Source organism: Sphaeramia orbicularis, chromosome 6, assembly GCF_902148855.1.
Source record: "Sphaeramia orbicularis chromosome 6, fSphaOr1.1, whole genome shotgun sequence".
Classification (NCBI taxonomy): domain Eukaryota; kingdom Metazoa; phylum Chordata; class Actinopteri; order Kurtiformes; family Apogonidae; genus Sphaeramia; species Sphaeramia orbicularis.
In genome coordinates this window covers 39,538,849-39,557,164 of record NC_043962.1, presented here as the reverse complement: position 1 = coordinate 39,557,164, position 18,316 = coordinate 39,538,849, and the positions used below count along the sequence as shown (strand labels likewise).

The 18,316-nt window shown below is 35.5% G+C and overlaps 2 protein-coding genes across 2 annotated transcripts; both read right to left on the bottom strand.

The window, feature by feature from the left end:
- Positions 1-1,733: 1,733 nt before the first annotated feature.
- Positions 1,734-9,606, bottom strand: snx20 (sorting nexin 20). The gene is made up of 4 exons (XM_030136386.1): positions 9,486-9,606; positions 9,300-9,366; positions 6,313-6,455; positions 1,734-2,546 (listed from the first exon to the last, which is right to left on the bottom strand). Exons 2-4 carry the CDS (start codon positions 9,358-9,360, stop codon positions 1,875-1,877), a joined length of 876 nt encoding a protein of 291 aa, XP_029992246.1. The 5' UTR covers positions 9,361-9,366; positions 9,486-9,606; the 3' UTR covers positions 1,734-1,874.
- Positions 9,607-11,607: 2,001 nt separating this feature from the next.
- Positions 11,608-17,205, bottom strand: mphosph6 (M-phase phosphoprotein 6). The gene is made up of 5 exons (XM_030135671.1): positions 17,048-17,205; positions 13,974-14,086; positions 13,340-13,430; positions 12,209-12,309; positions 11,608-11,967 (listed from the first exon to the last, which is right to left on the bottom strand). Exons 1-5 carry the CDS (start codon positions 17,093-17,095, stop codon positions 11,835-11,837), a joined length of 486 nt encoding a protein of 161 aa, XP_029991531.1. The 5' UTR covers positions 17,096-17,205; the 3' UTR covers positions 11,608-11,834.
- Between the last annotated feature and the right edge of the window lie 1,111 nt (positions 17,206-18,316).

The window sequence follows — 18,316 nt, the reverse complement described above, 5'->3', positions numbered from 1 at the left end:
TTAGGTTTTTTTGTCCGGCCAGTGTAACTGAATATCAGAGGGAGTTGTGTTGAATTTTGCTGATTACACAAATGAAGATCCTAAACTCCAACAACAAAATGATTAGTAACCTCTCTTTGATTTTCAATAGAGATTCAGTAATACTTATTAGGATATTGTTGTATTAGGATATCTGTATATCCTAATACATATTACATATTTGTATTTGGCAATTTGTTATTATTAGGATTTTTGTTAATATAATGTAATTTTGTTGAGTACATAAAAGTCAAGAACAACAGCAGACTAATACACAATTGACAAAACACTGTAAATGAGGGGAAAAGTCATTGCACTCATTTTTCCATGGTAAATATGTGGCACTAGTATTTTAAAATGTCCTCTCTCACTTTATAAGTATTTTGCTGGAAACATGTCACATTGTTTCTTAGCTCTGCCAGTGCAACAAAATGACAACAAAAGAAAGGACAACAGACAACACAACAAATGGCACTGCTCCAACACATCTAATATGGCATATAATATCCATGTACCCATGTTTAATATATAAACAATGTCAACTCCAAGCTTTCTTCTATGTTATGAGATGAAAATGTTTATATCTACCACCTATCCTTTAAATCAATGTGAATAACATGAACAAGCTGAAATTTCTTAAGAAAACTGAGTGCAATTTTAACAATATTATGTCTCAGTTTATCATTTACACATGTAAATTACAACTTGCAGATCACACTGAATCTACAAATACACAAAACATTTAATAACAGGCAGAATATTGGTAAAGTTGCACTTCAGACATTTCAAAATGTTCAAAATGCATTTTGTGAAATGATAGTTTGTTTTAGTGTAAATACGGTAAAATGACATGAAAAAGTTTACATGTACAAAGAGAAAAATTTGGACTTGTGAGTATTTATAGGTTATGATGATAGTATTTTACTGATTTACTGATTAACCAAGCCACCTATAATGCTTTTATACAGTGTGTTTTACGAGCACTGAAATGGGGTTGTTTATTTAATAACTAGGGATGCACCGATACGAGTATCGGGCATCGGCTCCAATACTCAGTGTGTGTACTCGTATTCGTACTGGTAAAAGATATCCAATACAAATGCACCGATACCACTTACGGCTGTGTGACATTCACAGTTCAGTGCAGCAGGTACGCGGCGGTGGAATAATGTGTGGAGTGTGAAGAGTGTGGAGATTTTTCAAAATAAATGACGGTGATAAAAGTAACGCTGACTGTAAGTAACGTTACAGACACTGACAGATAGAGACGCAGCGTTCTGTCCGTCCTCTGTGTACATTCCATCTGTTTTCCAGGTGCTGGCGGATGCCTACCCAGACGGAGAATAGCACCGGGAGTACGGAGCAGTGTGGACTGCCGCCAGCGGAAGTGAAAACGAACCTTATGGCTCATTTCTCTTTTCTCTACCTGCTGAAGCTAAGCTTTTAAACCTTACCAGCAAAAATGCTGCAACATTAGTATCACATTAGTGTTGCCTCGGTCGTCTCCATGTTTGTTATTACTGACTTTCTTCTTCTTCTTCTCAAAAAACTTTCCTCTTCTTCGTGGTATTTGTCCAGTATGATTAATTCAGAGCGGCGCCCCCTGGTGGATTAATTGAGAAACACTCATTCCAACACATTAAATATCAGTAGCAGCACTTTGTTCCAGTCAGACTAATGACAACGACAATAAAGCACATTTACAAAAGGAACTAACAACTGGAATGGGATTATTAAGTATTCGTATCGGTACTTGGTATCGGCAAGTACTCAAATGTAAGTACTCGTATTTGTACTCGGTCTGGAAAAAAGTGGTATCAGTGCATCCCTAATCATAACCATGTGCAATAGTGTTTTTAGATGAACTCTTGGACCACCACCTCCTTCAGAGACCGGGGGGACACCATTCCCCTCTCGGCATCCCTCAGCTCCATCAGCTCCTCCTGTAGCTGAGCCACAGGGCGGCCCAGTTGATAGCCCAAGTCCACCAGCAGCTCCAGCAGCGGAGCCCTATAATTTGCCAGTCCATATCTTCTCACAGGAGGCAAAGCCTTCTGAGCTGCAGCAAATGCTTGTTCTGGTTTGTCCAGGTCCCGGTAGCAAACAGCGATGGCACAGAGTGTGTGCACAGTCAGAGTGGAGCTTTGCCACGGGGCCAGCTTCTCCTGGATCTCCAGAATAGTCTGCAGCTGCTCCAGAGCAGACTTAAACTGTCCTGCTCGTAACAGTCCATGCGCCTTCTTCTGCTCCTGCTCAGTGAAGAAACTGGAGAAAAGGGCCGAATAGCGCACACAGCGGGTTGCGTATAGTTTGGCCAGGTAGTCTTGCAGGGCTAACTGACGCTCTGCAATGTTTTCAGGGTTGAAATTCCCAGACAAGAGTTTTCGGGGGAGCACCACCTCTTCCAGTTCGTCATCAAACTCCTCTAGAAGTTTATGGTGTAAGCGAGAAAAGTCACTGTAGCGACGCTCCACAGACACACGATGGGAGTCGAAGCTGCCGGAGCGCATCACCACAACGTCATACGCCTGGAAAACATGACATGTGATTCAGTAAAGTAAAGACGAACAGTGGCTTCTCTTACTCACTTTAAAAGAGAAACTCATTCATTCTGGAGGTCTGAAAGTCTGCATTTCATTCAAGACCCGCTGGTGAAAATTATACAAACACACAAGGACAAAAAATACAGTGGTGACCAAAATTATTATTATTAACACCTGAGAGATCTGAAAATACTGAGCTATTTTGCCTGAAACATGCAGGTGTTTGCTCTGAACACAACAAATATCAGTTGAAGTGAGTCCTAGTGTTTTCATCCACTTATAACTAACATTTATTTAATGAGCAGAATAGGCTTTGTACATTCTAAAGCAGGGGTGTCAAACTCATGTTAGTTCAGGGGCCACATTCAGCCTAATATGATCTAAAGTGGGCTGGACCAGTAAAATAATGTAAATAATAGGATAAGAACTTGTAAATAATGTCAACTCCAAAGTTTTCTCTATGTTCTTGAGTGGAAAAAAAGTCAAATTCTGTAATGAAAATGTTTACATCTACAAACTGTACTTGAACATAACATGAACAAATATGAACCTGGAAATTCTTAAGAAAAATAAGTGCAATTTGAATAATATTACGCCTTAGTTGATCATTTGTACATATGCATTGCAACCTACAGATCCCAGTGGATCTACAAGTACACAAAACATGTAGTAACAGGCAGAACAATGGCACAATTCCATATACTTCTATTAAGACATTTGAAGTTATTCATATTTGTTCAGGTTATTCATATTTTGTTTGTAAAAGGCTAGTCTGTAAATGTAAACATTTTTGTGTCATTTTCCTTTTTTTTTTTTTGCAGTTTTCATTATTTATAGGTTATTATGATAGGATTTCACTTTAGGTTGAATTGACCTAAAATGATTTTAACATCCTTGATTGTTAATCTCTTCAGTGTATTTTTTGCATTTCACAAATTCATCCTAGGGGCCAGATTGGACCCTTTGGTGGGCCGGTTTTGGCCCCCGGGCCACATGTTTGACACCTGTGTTCTAAAGAATAACACATCTGTGTAATAAGTCTCCTCAGTCTTAGTTTACCTCACAATGATATACAAGGAATTCAACCTTGTCTGTGAAATAACATGATTGTGTGACACTGATAATGAAACAGGGCTAGCTTGATTTTTTTTGTAGGAAAATTACCTAATCTCCTTATGATGGCTCTATTCTATGGTTTATAGAGCAGAATGATGGCTTTGGAGATATTGCATTGGTTTTATGGGTGTTTTAATGGCCAGCTAAAAGACAAAAAACAGATAAAACCTTTTAAATTCACCAAGTATTCTAATAATTCTTGCCACCACTGAATAAACAATTGTGGTTGACTCCAGGGCATAGAAAAGGAATTTTAAGAGGAGTGGTGGGACCAGCCAACACTGACAACAAGAGCTGTCCTCTGCCTGTACAGTCATGACAAGTAGAATGAGGACTCTTTGAATTCTATTGTTTCAAGCATCAGGAAAAGATAGTCTAGATCAGGGGTGTCAAACTCATTTTCTTTCAGGGGCCACATTCAGCTCAGTTTGATCTCCAGTGGGCTGGACCAGTCAAATAATAGCATAATAACCTATGAATAATGACAACTCCAAATTTTTTATATGCAAAAAATAACATTAAATTATGAAAACATTTACATTTTACAAACTATCCAAACAAAAAAGATGTGAACAACCTGAAAAAAATGAAATTTTTGAAGAAAAATAAGAAGAAACTCAGAGAGTACAGATCTCTGCCAAGGCAGATCAGTACCCCCCCCACCCTCAATCACCACCAAAATTTAATCATTTGTTCCTTGTGCCAGTATCAACATTTCCTGACATTTTCATCCAAATCTGTCCCTAACTTTTTGAGTTATCTTGCACACAGACAGACAGACAAACAGACAAACCAACGCCGGTAAAAACATAACCTCCTTGGCAGAGGTAATAATAAAAAGAAAAATCTGATTAATATTATGCCTCAACTTATGATTTATACACGTGCATTACAGATCAGATCTACCAAGACACAAAACAGACAGAATATTGTTAAAATTTCACTTGTTTTTCTTTAGACATTTCAGGTTGTTCATATTTGTTCAGGTTATTGGCGTTTTATTATTAAAGGATATCAGAATTTAATGTTCTTTGCAGTAAACAAAGAGAAAAAATAGGTGTTGCCATTATTTATAGGCATGATATCATTTTTTTTTTTTCACATTAAACCAAGAAGAACATTTGGAGTCATTATCTCTGGGTTACCATGCTATTATTTTCCAGTTTGACGCCCTTGACTGTTAATATATTCTGCACTTTGCAAATTCTTCCTGCAGGCCAGATTGGAACCTTTGGCCGGCCGGTTTTAGCCCCCGGGCCACAAGTTTGACACCTGTGGTCTAGATCAATTACACTGCATCCATGCCATTATTTATTTAACAAAATGCAACCAAAATCGAGAAGCAGAAAGTGAAGAACTCAGTTTAAGCCAGACATGAGTTTAAGATAAGCAATTGTTGCCGGCCATCAATCTGGGAAAGGTTCTAAAACTTTTTCTAATATTCTGAGGAGAAATAATACCAAACTGAAGATGTTTGGCCATAAAGTACAACATAAACACCTGGTCCTTTACCAGTGAGTTTGTACTATCAGCAAATAACAGCATTGCTTGGTGTGTGCAGGTGGAATAGAATGAAAAGGAAAACCTTTCTCTTCACCTCACTGCTTTTAGAGGCAGTGCAGTTCTGTCTGAGGGACAAAACTCTGGGCAAATTACACACAGACACATCTTTGCCTATAAAATTACCACAGCGTTTTGAGATGGTGGCAAAATTACTGTGAAAACTATTAGAAAATGGTATGTATCCATATTGGCACTCACTCTTTCCATTCAGTTTAACCCATAAAGACCCAAACATCCACTGTCGACAAAACCATCTACTGATCTAAACTGTTTAATACCTGCTGGTCCACTAATTCTATCAATGCATGTAAATAATTGGTGTAAAATACAGTTTGTCATCTTTTCATGGTCATCAGATGCGACCCATTTGGACATTCAGAGGCTCCGTATGTTACCATGGAAACACCATCATCTTTTACAACATTCTACCTGTAAAACCCATGGAGATTCATCAATGACAGTGGGTGGACACACTGGGTTTATGTTCAGTTAAGGATATATTTGCTGAAAAAGTCACATTTTCTTCAGTTTTTTTCTATTTGTGACATAATGACTTTCAACTTTAATCTAAGCTTTTATGAATATCTACTTATTCAGTAAATCAAATATAAGAAAATACCGTTTTTTCACAAAAAAAACATAAAAAAAGAGAGGACAGTATTACAATAAATGGTGATAAATCATTTAAGAAAAGTTAAACAGAGAGAAAAAATCATTTGGGAACTACCACAAAACTCACACTGGGTCTTTATGGGTTAAATATTTCTTATTTGCATTTTGATCCATTTCCAATTCTTTTACACACTGCATATGATGCTGATAAAGAACAGTTCACTGATAATATCTACTTTAACTGAAATGAGGTTTTGAATGCAGAACTAAGTGAATAAGAGAAGTCACTGCCTTTTACTGATATTACAACACCGTCCTCAAACCGAGCTGAATCACCTGAATCATGTTGCCTTTCTGCTGGTCTGATACCTTCAGTGCAGATAAAATATTAACAATTCAGATTGTTTAGAATCGGTTTTTGCACTGATGTGAACTGTAAGTGTCGGTGTTAAAGTCTCACCACGTATTTGGACAGGGCGTGATGAATGATCCGAAATGATGGAATCTCAAAGAGCAGCCTCACAGGTCGGTCTCCCTGCTTCTCTGCCTTCCAGTTCTGCTGCAGCTCCTTTGTGGTCAAACTGGAACAGCGAGGAATTTCATCTGCAAACACACAACATGTAGACTCAGAATCAGCTGTACATGATGAACAATTTACCAGTGTTAAAAACTAGATTTAGGCCTTGATGCAACATCTGCCCAACTCATAAACACACAATATACACATCACTGATCAAAAGTACAATTTGTCACCTCAGATCTACTTCACATGATGGTATTTTCTCTTGCTACTTAAAAATAAAAAGACAGATCACAACGACCTTTTATTTACAATGATTTAATATTGGGAAAAATAACTGAAAAATAACAACAATAATCAAGAAAATGAAAAAATAAATAAAATAACAAATTAACAGAAGTTAAAAAATAAAAAAAACAAAAACAAAATAAGCAATAAAATGAACAACATAATTGACAAATTGAACAAAAATGAATAAAATAAGCAGCAAAATAACCAATATGATTAATATAAGTGAAATAGAAAAAAGAAATTAAAGAAACTAATCTGAATCTTTTGGTTTATATGTGTCTCATTCTTCACACCTCATATCATTTTACTCTGAAATAACTTTTTTTTTGCAGATTATTTACAAATTCTGTTAAAATTTTCAACACATTTGTATATAAAATCTAGATCTAGATGTAGGACAAAAAGGGACAAATGATAAAACTGCTGTACAGTCACACATGAAGTGGAACATTACATCAACCTTAAAATACGTCATGTACAAACCTGTAACACTAAAAAAACACCCAGAAGGCATCTGCTGTAACACGGAAATCAAGGCTTGAACCTTATGAACAGGAATCAGGTTTACTTTTGTTTACATAACAGCGGATGAAGTTAAAGGAAGAAGTGTTTCAGTAAAAGAAGGAGGAAGAGAATAGTACAATGTGACTATTGTAAGTATTAGGAAAAAACATGTAGTTGAGGAAAAAATTATTAGACCATCCCTTGTTTTCTTCAATTTCTTGTTAATTTTAATGCCTGGTACAACTAAAGGTACATTTGTTTAGACAAATATAATGATAATGACAAAAATAGCTCATAAGAGTTTAATTTCAGAGCTGATATCTATGCATTTTTCATATTTTCTTGATAATAACCAAAATCATTTCAGTTCTTCCATCAATATCTATGGCATTGTACTGACAAAAACAGTGCTTTTAGGCATTCCATGTTTTCTTTTCTGTCTGTTTTAGTCACATGACACACACAGGAGTTAGTACTGGATTGCATAACCATTGTTTTTGATGACTTTTGATGGTCTAATAATTTTTTCTGCGACTGTATATGCTTGTTTCCTCATTTCATTTTTGTTCATGTTTTGTATTTACAATTATTATATGAGTTCATCAGGTTTTGAAGAAACAGTTTAATGTGAAGTATTTTGCATGATAGTGGTGATGGTGTGTGTTGAGTTCTGCGTGTTTTTCCAACCATAAAAAACTGTAAAAGATGAATGACAAAACATTTATTAAACTGTCTATGCAGCTGATGTTTTCTGAGGGAATAGAGATGATCTTTTGTGTTTTGTATGAACTGGAGGTGCAATAACGAATCAAAGACTCAATTACTACTGAATAAGTATTCCAATAATCCATAATCAGTAATTCTTTAAGATTAAATATGAATATTTTCTGGTTACTTTCCTGTTCTGTGACAGTGACAGTTTTATTTTTAACCATTTTCTGACAATTATTAACATAAACATTTCATCTGTTCATCTAGGATATAATCAACAGATTAACAGACTACAAAAATAATTGCTAATTGCATCCCTAATTTACAAAGTAATTTTTAATTTGATTGATTTTACAAGAGACGAGAGAGAGATTGTAGTAACTGAGAGAACATACAATATAGAATTAAAGTCAGGTGTCAAAACAGGAGGAAGTGACATTTTAATTTATTCTTTCCAGTTAAAAGGTTCTGTGTTGAATTTAATCCAACAATCTGGGTCATGTTCTCAGACAAGAACGCCTTTAACGGCTGGAAATTCAACAATATTTTCCTTGTGAAATCAAAAAAAGGTCCTTAAAATTATTGTACAGTATTGTTTAATATATGTGTTTAGGACTTTGATGCTTTACTGACCAGTTTAACCCATAAAGACCAAAACATCCATCACCAACCAAAACCATCTACTGATGTAAACTGTTGATAATAGTTGATAATACCTGTTGATCCACTAATCCTATCAATACATGTAAATTATTGGTGTAAAATGTAGTTTGTCATCTTTTCATGGCCATCAGATATGGCACATTTAGTCGTTCAGAGGCTCTGTAGTGAACGTGGAAACACCGTCATCTTCCACAACATTAATTCACCAGTAAAACCCATGGAGTTGGATCAATGACAGTACATGGAAATGCTTATTTTATGTTCAGTTAATGATAGATTTTACTGAAAAAGTCCTGTTTTCTGCAGTTTTCTCTGTTTTTGATACAATGCCCCCAACTTAAATCTGAGCTTTTATGAACATCTTCATGATCAGTAATTTAAGTATAGGAAAATACCTGATTTATACTGATAAAATATGAAGTACAGAAGATAATATTATAATAAATGGTGATCAATCACTTGAGAAAGGTTAGATATATAGAGAAAATTCACTTGGGAACTGACAGAAATATAACACTGGGCTTTGATGTGAAAACACTTGTTAGAAAAGTCATCAAATGTAATGAACTTGTAATGTATTTAACTTCCCTGCTGTTTTGCTGGTGTGGTGTAAGGTTTTATAGTCAGTCTGAACATATCTATCAGTAATGTGCAGGGTTTCACTGTCGCAAACAATCAGAAAAAAGGACGTTCAGTGATTCTCATCCCATTGTGTGTCATACTTTCAGAATCAAAAGAGCACAGCAGTGAGACCAAACCTGGATCCAATGGCGTATCTGTCTCCGTCAGGTCTTTGGCTCGTCCCTGTGCTTCTGCCATCACAGGCTGGAAAGACCCACAAACAACAGTCCTATGTTAAACTCCTCTGAAGGTGACACTGGCTGAAGGTTATTTCATGTACATGACATAACACAGTAATAAAAACTGTAATATTAGTCTCTTACCTCTGACTCCTGCAGTTCTAATGTTAAAAAGCTGTTTTAAAAAGCCTCAGTCTGTCGTACAAACACTGTTTTGTAAAAGCAGGCGAGCACAGAGGAGGAAGTGTTTGATGGACTCATACCAGTATGCAAGAGTGAAAGCAAGAGGATGTCAGAACGGGTGTAGAAGGAAGTAAAACTAAAGAACAGTGTGGTGGTAACAGGGAGTGTGTGCTGTCATGTCTCTGCTGACCCTTTAAAAATGAAAGTAAGCCTGTCAAGTGTCTCTAGAGCACAGGTGTCAAACATGCAGCCCGGGGGCCAAATCCGGCCCGCCAAAGGGTCCAGTCCGGCCCTTGGGATGAAGTTGTGAAATGCAAAAATTACACTAAGATATTAACAATCATTTTAGTTCAGGTTCCACATTTTGACCAGTTCAATCTCAAGTGGGTCAGACCAGTAAAATACTATCATAATAATCTATAAATACTCACAACTCCAAATTTCTTTCTTTGTAAATGTAAATATTTTCATGTATTTACTCTAAAACAAAGCATAATTCCACAAAAAATGTGAATAACCTGAACAAATATGAACAACCTGAAATGTGTTATGAGAATTAAGTACAATTTTAACAATATTCCACCTGATATTAAATGTTTTGTGTATTTGTAGACCTGCTGTGATCTGTAAGTTATAATGAACATGTGAAAATGATCAACTGAAGCATAATATTGTTAAAATTACTTATTTTTTGAGTTTGTTCATGTTATTCACATTGTTTGAAAGGATAGTTTGTAGATGTAAACATTTTCATTGTTTAATTTTGCTTATTCTAATACATAGAGAAAATTTTGGAGTTGACATTATATATTATTATGTTATTATTTTACTGGTTCGGCCCACTTCAGATCAAATTAAGCTGAATGTGGCCCCTGAACTAACATGAGTTTGACACCCCTGCTCTAGAGTATTTAGTCAGTTTCTTTAGTGCAGTGTTTTTCAGCCTTGGGGTCGTGACCCCACGTGGGGTCGCCTGAAATGTCTAGTAATTGATAAAATAAATAAATAAAAGGTTGATGTGATCTTTTTATTTTTAAGTAGCAAGAGAAAATACCATCATGTGAAGTACATCTGAGGTGACAAATTGCATTTTTGATCAGTGATATATTATAGTTGTACCAGGTACAACAAGAAATTGAACAAGAAGTTGAGGAAAACAAGGGGTGGTCTAATAATTTTTTCCACAACTGTACCATGTTGAGGATTTTGACCAGTGAATTGTATACGGTGCATCTGGATGCCTGGTACAGACACAATGTTTGGACTTACAGTAAATAGTACTTGTAATTATGTGAAAATGTGTTGATTTACAATGTTGTGATACATTTAACCCACAAAGACCCAAACAGCCACCAGCGACACAAACCATCTACTGATCTAAACTGTTTAATACCTGTTGATTAATAATCCTATCAATCCATGTAAATAATTGGTGTAAAATGCACTGTCATCTTTTCATGGTCATCAGATATGATCATTTGAACATTCAGAGGCTCCGTAGTTACCATGGAAACACCATCATCTTCTACACTGATTTACCAGTAAAACCCATGGAGTTGGATCAATGACAGTGGATGGACACACTTGTTTTTACATTCAGTTAGCAATAACTTTACTGAAAAAGTCTTTTTTTCTGTTTTGATATAATTAACTTTGAATTTACTCTGAATTTTCATGAAGAGCTACATGATCTGTGAATTAAATATAGGAAAAAACATGATTCGAATCCAAAAAAGTAAAATACAGAGGATAATATTATTTTTAAAAAATGGTAATAAATCAGTTAAGAAAGGTTTAAAATAGAGAAAAATTTATTTTGGAACTGCCACAGAAGTAGCTCTGGGTCTTTATGGGTTAATTATGAAGTGAAAAAAAAAACTAAAATAAAATCACTCTTGGTTCTCTCAGGACAGTGCCACCTCAATATTTAACGATCTTCTAGAATATATCCTGATGTGGAACAAACTACCAACATAAATAAAGTGGTTCAAAGTATTTCATCTTTTGCCAACATGATACACAGTGAACCAAAACCATAAGTCACTTTGTTTGTCCATAATATGACACTAAGAATACACATGAATACTGTGGCCCACGCATTTAATGAAAATCTCAATGCTGCACACACTATAAAAAGATACATTGGGTTCTCATAACTCACTTCTTTTATAAAAAAAAGAATGTATAACATCCACTCAGCCTTAAAATACTGTACATTCAGCTCTTTCACTGATGCCCTGTATACAAACAGAGCAGTAAAAATATTCTGAATCATTTACATAAACACACAGGGTCTATTAGACGTCGACTTCAGTCTTGAGGTTTCAAAAAAACTCTCTTTGTGTTTGTCTCAGTGTTTTGGTTGATGTCTTCTTCCTCAATGGCCGCTCTCTCCCTCTTCTTTGCAAACTTCTTCTTCATGCTTCCAACTAAACTCTCATACCTGGAAAAGAACAATTGTCTGTAATTCATTATATCTGACAAATTTCTGCTGAATAGTAGTATTTAGTATCTGTGCATCAATACAACAAACAAGAACTTAAACTCCCCATAACTTCATTATAATTTACACTGACAAGAGAAGGATAAATGCAAATCCTGCATCTGAAACTAACACTTGAATTAATTTCAGCAGAATGTCACATCCTCAGTGTAATTTAACTTCACTTTGACTCTGTCTCTACCTCAGTGCCATTTCTTCATCTGTGACGTCGGTTTGCATTCGGCTGATGTCCTCTTCCTCTTTGTCATCATCATCTTTGGGATTCATGAGAATCATCAGTTTCTGTGGCAAAAGCAAAACAATGTTACAAAACATTTATATGAAATGTGATCATATCTGCACAGTGTTTTGGTGTATACTAAACAGACCATGGACTCTAGATTAGTGTTTTCCAACCTTTTTGAGCCACGGCATATACATTTTTTTTACATTCGAAAAATCACAAGGCACACCGCCAAACAAAAATGTCACAAAAACTATATTTATTGAAATACAATGCAAATCTAGTCTCAATTTACTTACTCAGTGTGAAACCTGGGGCTGTTTAGTTGAACACAAAGCTGATATTCTTGCAGGAATTTAAGAAAGACGTGGGGGGTTTTGATCCGTGTGTCACTAGTGGGGGGGGGGGGCTTTATCAACAGAACGTACCGCATCAGGGCTGGTTCACTTTAATTTTCACTTTGCAAAGCGAAACTGCTGTTGTAGAGTGGATCACTGGTGCATGCAGTTGTACGCACCTATATCACGCTGCACACTTACAGTACCAATCAGGTGAAATTGGATAATCTTCCACGGCACACCTGATGATTTCTCATGGCACAGTTATGTGCCGCGGCAGTTTGGGAAACACTGCTCTAGGTGATAAGAATGGATGATGCTATGGGGTCATTTTTCTGGGGTTGCCCTGGGCTCCTTAGTTCATATGAAGGGAACTCTCAAGGCTTCAGGTTCCAAAGAGATTTTGGACAATTCTATGCTTCCAACTCTGAACAGTTTGGGGAAGGCTCTTTTCTGCTCTAGCACAACTCTTCCCCACTACACAAACTAAGGTCCATAAAGACTTGAATGAGTTTGGTGTGAAATATCTTGACTGACCAACACAAAGCCCTGACCTCAATGCCATCAAATTATTTTATGATGAACTAGAATAGACAGAGCTGGGTCTCTTTAACTTTAAAATGAGCTTGATTTTTCTTCGTTACACACAACAACATTAAAATAAACCAGTAACCAATGTTCAGTAACAACACACACAGGTGAAAACAAAGAAAGCAGAACTCTGACAGGGACACATTATATTAAAACAGACCTCAACGTCTGGATTAAAACCCTTGAAAGATATTCGACCGTACTTCAGGTCTTCACAAGGAACAAAACTCTTCTCCTCTATGATCAGATTCCTGAAAAGACACAAGAAAGATGTCCATGAGGACAAACAGTGAGACACAACACAATACATCACATTGAATCTTTACAACTAAAGCTAAGTTAAAGTGGGAATCATCAGTGTGTTGAACAGTTTTAGTTCAGTGTAGTAGTAATACTAGTCAACATCTCTATAAATAACAGCACATCTCAGAACAAAAAAAAACAACAAAAAAAACCCCAACACAACTTAAAATTATTACTAAGTTCCATTTGTGTTACATTTCAGGACAGACTAATATCACAAATTTGGATTACATCTCAAACATTTGTTATTTCTTTGATTGCAGAAATTTGTAGATATGTACAATACTAACTTTGCATAATGTAACCAAGATGTTTGCTTTTTTTTTAATCTTCATCAAATTTTTCTAATTTTTGCACTTTATTATGAAGGGATTACTAGTCGGCCTTGCTTTTCATGCCAAAATTTTAAACTTTGTGTAAGACTGTTAACTTGTGCAGTAAAGCTGTTGTGTGACGTGCTGCAGCTGTCCATCTACAGAACCTGAACGTACTCTTTTGCTTTCAGCTCTGGCAGGTCCAGATACCAGTGTTCATCACTTATGATCCTCTTCTCATCTTCTTCCAGCTGCTTCTTGGTCTCAGCATCCAGACCCCTCTGCATGAACTGATGAAACAACAGGGCACAGTTTATTTAACAAAACAACAAACAACAGATTGATGGGTCATAAAGGCTTTGACAACTTGGAAAACCATTAATGTTTTAAGGAAGGTGATGAGTATGGATAGGACTATAACTCAAGGAACAGCAGATAGTGCATGTGTGATGAAGAGCTGCACAATAAATTTAACCCATACAAAACCCAGTGCTACTTTTGCAGCAGTTCTCAAATGAATGTTTCTGTATATCTAACCTTTTTTAAATGATTTATCATCATTTATTACAAATGTTAGGGTGTTTTTTTTTTATGTTTTTCAGTGTAAATCATGTATTTTCCTATATTCATTTCACTGATGATGTAGATGTCCATAAAAGCTCAGATCGAGGGTTATTGTATCAAAAACAGAGAAAACTGAAGAAAACATGACTCTCTTAGTAAGATGTAGCATAAACTGAACATAATCCAAGTGTCTCCATCCACTGTCATTGATCCAACTCCATGGGTTTTACTGGTAGAATGTTGTAAAAGATGACAGTGTTTCCACGTTCACTATGGAGCCTCTGAACGTCCAAATGGGTCATATCTGATGACCATGAAAAGATGACAAACTGCATTTTACACCAATTATTTATATGTATTGATAGGATTAGTGGATCAACAGGTATTAAACAGTTTAAATCAGTAGATGGTTTTGGTTGTCAGTGGAGGTTTGTATCTTTATTGGTTAAACTGAATGGAAAGAGTGAGTGCCAGTATGGATAAATACCATTTTCTAATGTTTTTTTTTTTCACAGCAATTTTGCCACCATCTCAAAACCCTGTAATAATTTTATAGGCAAAGATATGTCTGTGTAATTTGCCCAGAGTTTTGTCTCTCAGACAGAACTGCACTCCCTCTAAAAGCAGTGAGGTGAAGAGAAAAGTTTTCATTTTCATTCTATTCCGCCTGCACACACCAAGCAGTGCTGTTATTTGCTGATAGTACAAACTCACCGGTAAAGGACCAGGTGTTTATGTTGTGCTTTATGGCCAAACATCTTCAGTCTGGTATCAAGCCACAATCAGACTTGTGGCACAAAACACTGAGGAGGGTAGGAAGTATCCCAGGTCATGAGTCCCCCATACTGACACAGACACTTACAAATACCATGCTCTTAACTGAATGTGCAATATGCTGATCTACCTCCTAGTACTTTAAATTTAATGTGCAATAACCTGCTATGTCACAGTACTTTTAATTCAAATGTGCAATAACTTGGTTACCTCTCAGGACTCTTATTATCATTACTACTACCCCCTTTTTTTTTTATATAATACTCTATTGTTACAAATGTGCATCTGAGCTGTATGTGCAATAACTGTTTTCTTGTAGGTTTTAGCTATGTTTTATGTTTTGTATCTGCCTGTTCTTTTGTCATATCTTTACTTTTTGTTCAAGCTCCCTTTTCTGACTCAGAGAAACACACAAGAATTCCAATGTGCCTATACTGCTATGTATCTGTGCAAATGGCAAATAAAGTCTATTCTATTCTATTCTATTCTATTCTATTCTATTCTATTCTATTCTATTCTATTCATCTTCCCTCAGAATATTAGAAATAGTTCTGGAACCTTTCCCAGATTGATGGCCGGCAACAATTGCTTATCTAAACTTCTCTCCACAAAATACAGCCAATTCAACCTAGTCCATAACATGATAAACATTGAGATTTTGTTAAAATAGTTCACAGTTTGTTATATTTTATTATTTTTTTTGGCAGAAAACATAATACAGTGCAGATATTAATGAGAAAAAAAACCCACACACAGTAGATCAGTAACGTCTGGGATCTGTATTTAAAAGATATAAAACTCCTTAAATTATAATTTCATTTAATTTTCAATGAACAGATTTTAAAAATCTAAGTAGTTAAGTGAATGGACTAGTTATTGGACACACTGATTAACCCAGGTGTGTCTGCTACTTCTTGTTGTGACTACTGATTAATTAGACACACCTGGATTAATCAATGTGTTCAATAATCAAAGTCAGGAAATAAAGGACCCACCTGAAGTTCAGGAAGTAGTGGGGCTGTGCAGAGTCCATCAGAGACCAGCATGTAAAATGTATCAGTTCATAGAAAGCTTGAGTAACAGTACATTGTCTGGTTACTCTGTTTTATCCTTGCAATGACTTTATGAGACAAAGATTTAATATTGAGAAAAATAACTGTTTTTTGTGAATTTGAAATTGAATCTTTAGAACATTTATTTTTTGACTGCCCATACACCAGGACATTTTGGACAGCACTTCAAGACTGGAAATCTGAGAAGGACACTCAGTCGCCCAAACTGGAATGTGAAGACATTAAATTTGGAGTTATAATGGAAAACAAAAAGAGAGAAATTATGTATAACACTTTGGTTATTATGGCCAAACAATTTATACACAGATGTAGATTTGTGAAGACCCCCCACTGTTCTTATTTTACGTGAATAAAATAACAAACTTCAAAAAGACACTGAGACATGTGAAAGCCAAACAAGCCTTGACTGTTTATGAACATTTGAATGCATTGATTTCTGATTAGACCTGACTTTATTTTGACATTTATTTTATTTTTATGATGTTCTTTACAAATACTGTTCAGATAAGTTTGATATTGTTGCTCAGTCTGAAAAAAGGTCTTTTTCTATGGAATTCTATTGAATGTATAACCAGATTTTGATTAATAAAGTTGAAAAAAAAGGAGAAAAAATCTGGTTACTCTGTTAACGCGCGATTAAAAAAAAGTTATACACCTAGCTTGAAAACAATCTAGAGTCAACAATTACAAAGAGTTTACACTTTACATTTAGTGACCAAACATAAACTGTCTGTTTTCTACAGTGGGTTTGGTTTGACTCGGTGCTAATGCTAGCTAACACACATACATACAGACACACACACACAGTGTCTTTGTCATTCCAGTGCCTGCTTCACTGACCTTCATACGCAGGAGGTTTTTGGACAGTCTCATAGAGTCGTCTGCCATAGCTGTTTCTGTCAGATATTGAACCAAACACTTTATCCAGTAAATGTTTGGGTAAACACATGCGTTCACGTCGGAGCTCACATTCAAGGAGAAACAGTCGATGGCCGAGCAGTTCGATCAGCCCGATTAATCTATCTACGACCGATGAACAAGCAGAAAACGGATTTTCTTCTTCTTTATTTTTTTAACTGCAGCTACAAACATTATTTGTGCATTTCCGCCACCCTCCGGATGGGAATTACCTCTCATGGCTTACAGGCTATGATAATACACATTAAATTAAATGTAAAAAAAAACAACAACTTCCTTTTATTCTATTGCTAATCTTTGTTGTTTTTAAATAGTCAGAAAACAGATTGACACAAAGCAAATACATTAATAACAATAAAATGAAATAAACAACCTAAGACACAAATGAATGACAAATAAGTAAACAAATAAAGAAATGAACGTGTTGTATGATATGGAATAATTTCCATATTTATCACACATTAAAATAAGTGTAAACCAGTAATTGTGTGTAAAATTGTTTTTTCTTGTGGGTCTCTAGAAATGTTCTCTCACACCAGACGACTTTAGTATTGTGAGGACAGAAAATAATTTTTCCAGTTTGAGAAAACATTCCTCTCTTCTAACTCATAATGAACATTTCTGCGCTCACTCAGTGTCCTCAGGTGAGGTAGGGAGGTGTTCAAGGACCTGAAACATCTGTATATTAACGTTCTCCTACATCAGAAAACATTTCTGTATTAAAGATAGACATGGTAATTTTTTACCTTTTATTTTTTGTTCTTGGCTTTTGGATTACAGGGATATTAACTTTGATTACTAACTCTGGTTACTATCCCTGTGATGGTGAATCAATGCACCATTTTTTATTTTATTTTTTATTTTTTATTTTTTTTTTTTTAGCTTAGTTTATTTCAGACACAAGCATAATGCAAAACAAAGGGAAAAAATAAAACAAGACAAAAATAAAAAAAATAGAATAATAGAAAAGGAACAACTGTTCTGCCTAAAAGGGAGTAGGAAAAAGCCACTGCTCATCCAGTCCTCAGAGTGTTTGTGCATAATCACATGTTATAGAACATCAGATTGGGATTATCCATACCTTACCTTTACTTAGGAGTTGAATAACTTTACCCATTGTCTTTTCCATATAAAATGTCATTTGTCAATTTTTTTTCATCTTTTTACATATTTGTAGGATATTTTGGCACA

What these genes read in the sequence shown, in the direction of transcription:
- snx20 (XM_030136386.1), bottom strand. Translation starts at nt 9,360, where the DNA reads ATGGCAGAAGCACAGGGACGAGCCAAAGACCTGACGGAGACAGATACG. An exon ending in AGATACGCCATTGGATCCAG is followed by an intron (nt 6,456 to 9,299) that starts GTTTGGTCTCAC and finishes GTGTGTTTGCAG; the next exon opens with ATGAAATTCCTCGCTGTTCC. An exon ending in ACGCCCTGTCCAAATACGTG is followed by an intron (nt 2,547 to 6,312) that starts GTGAGACTTTAA and finishes CATGTTTTCCAG; the next exon opens with GCGTATGACGTTGTGGTGAT.
- mphosph6 (XM_030135671.1), bottom strand. Translation starts at nt 17,095, where the DNA reads ATGGCAGACGACTCTATGAGACTGTCCAAAAACCTCCTGCGTATGAAG. An exon ending in AAAACCTCCTGCGTATGAAG is followed by an intron (nt 14,087 to 17,047) that starts GTCAGTGAAGCA and finishes TTGTTTCATCAG; the next exon opens with TTCATGCAGAGGGGTCTGGA. An exon ending in GATGAAGAAATGGCACTGAG is followed by an intron (nt 11,968 to 12,208) that starts GTAGAGACAGAG and finishes GTTCTTTTCCAG; the next exon opens with GTATGAGAGTTTAGTTGGAA.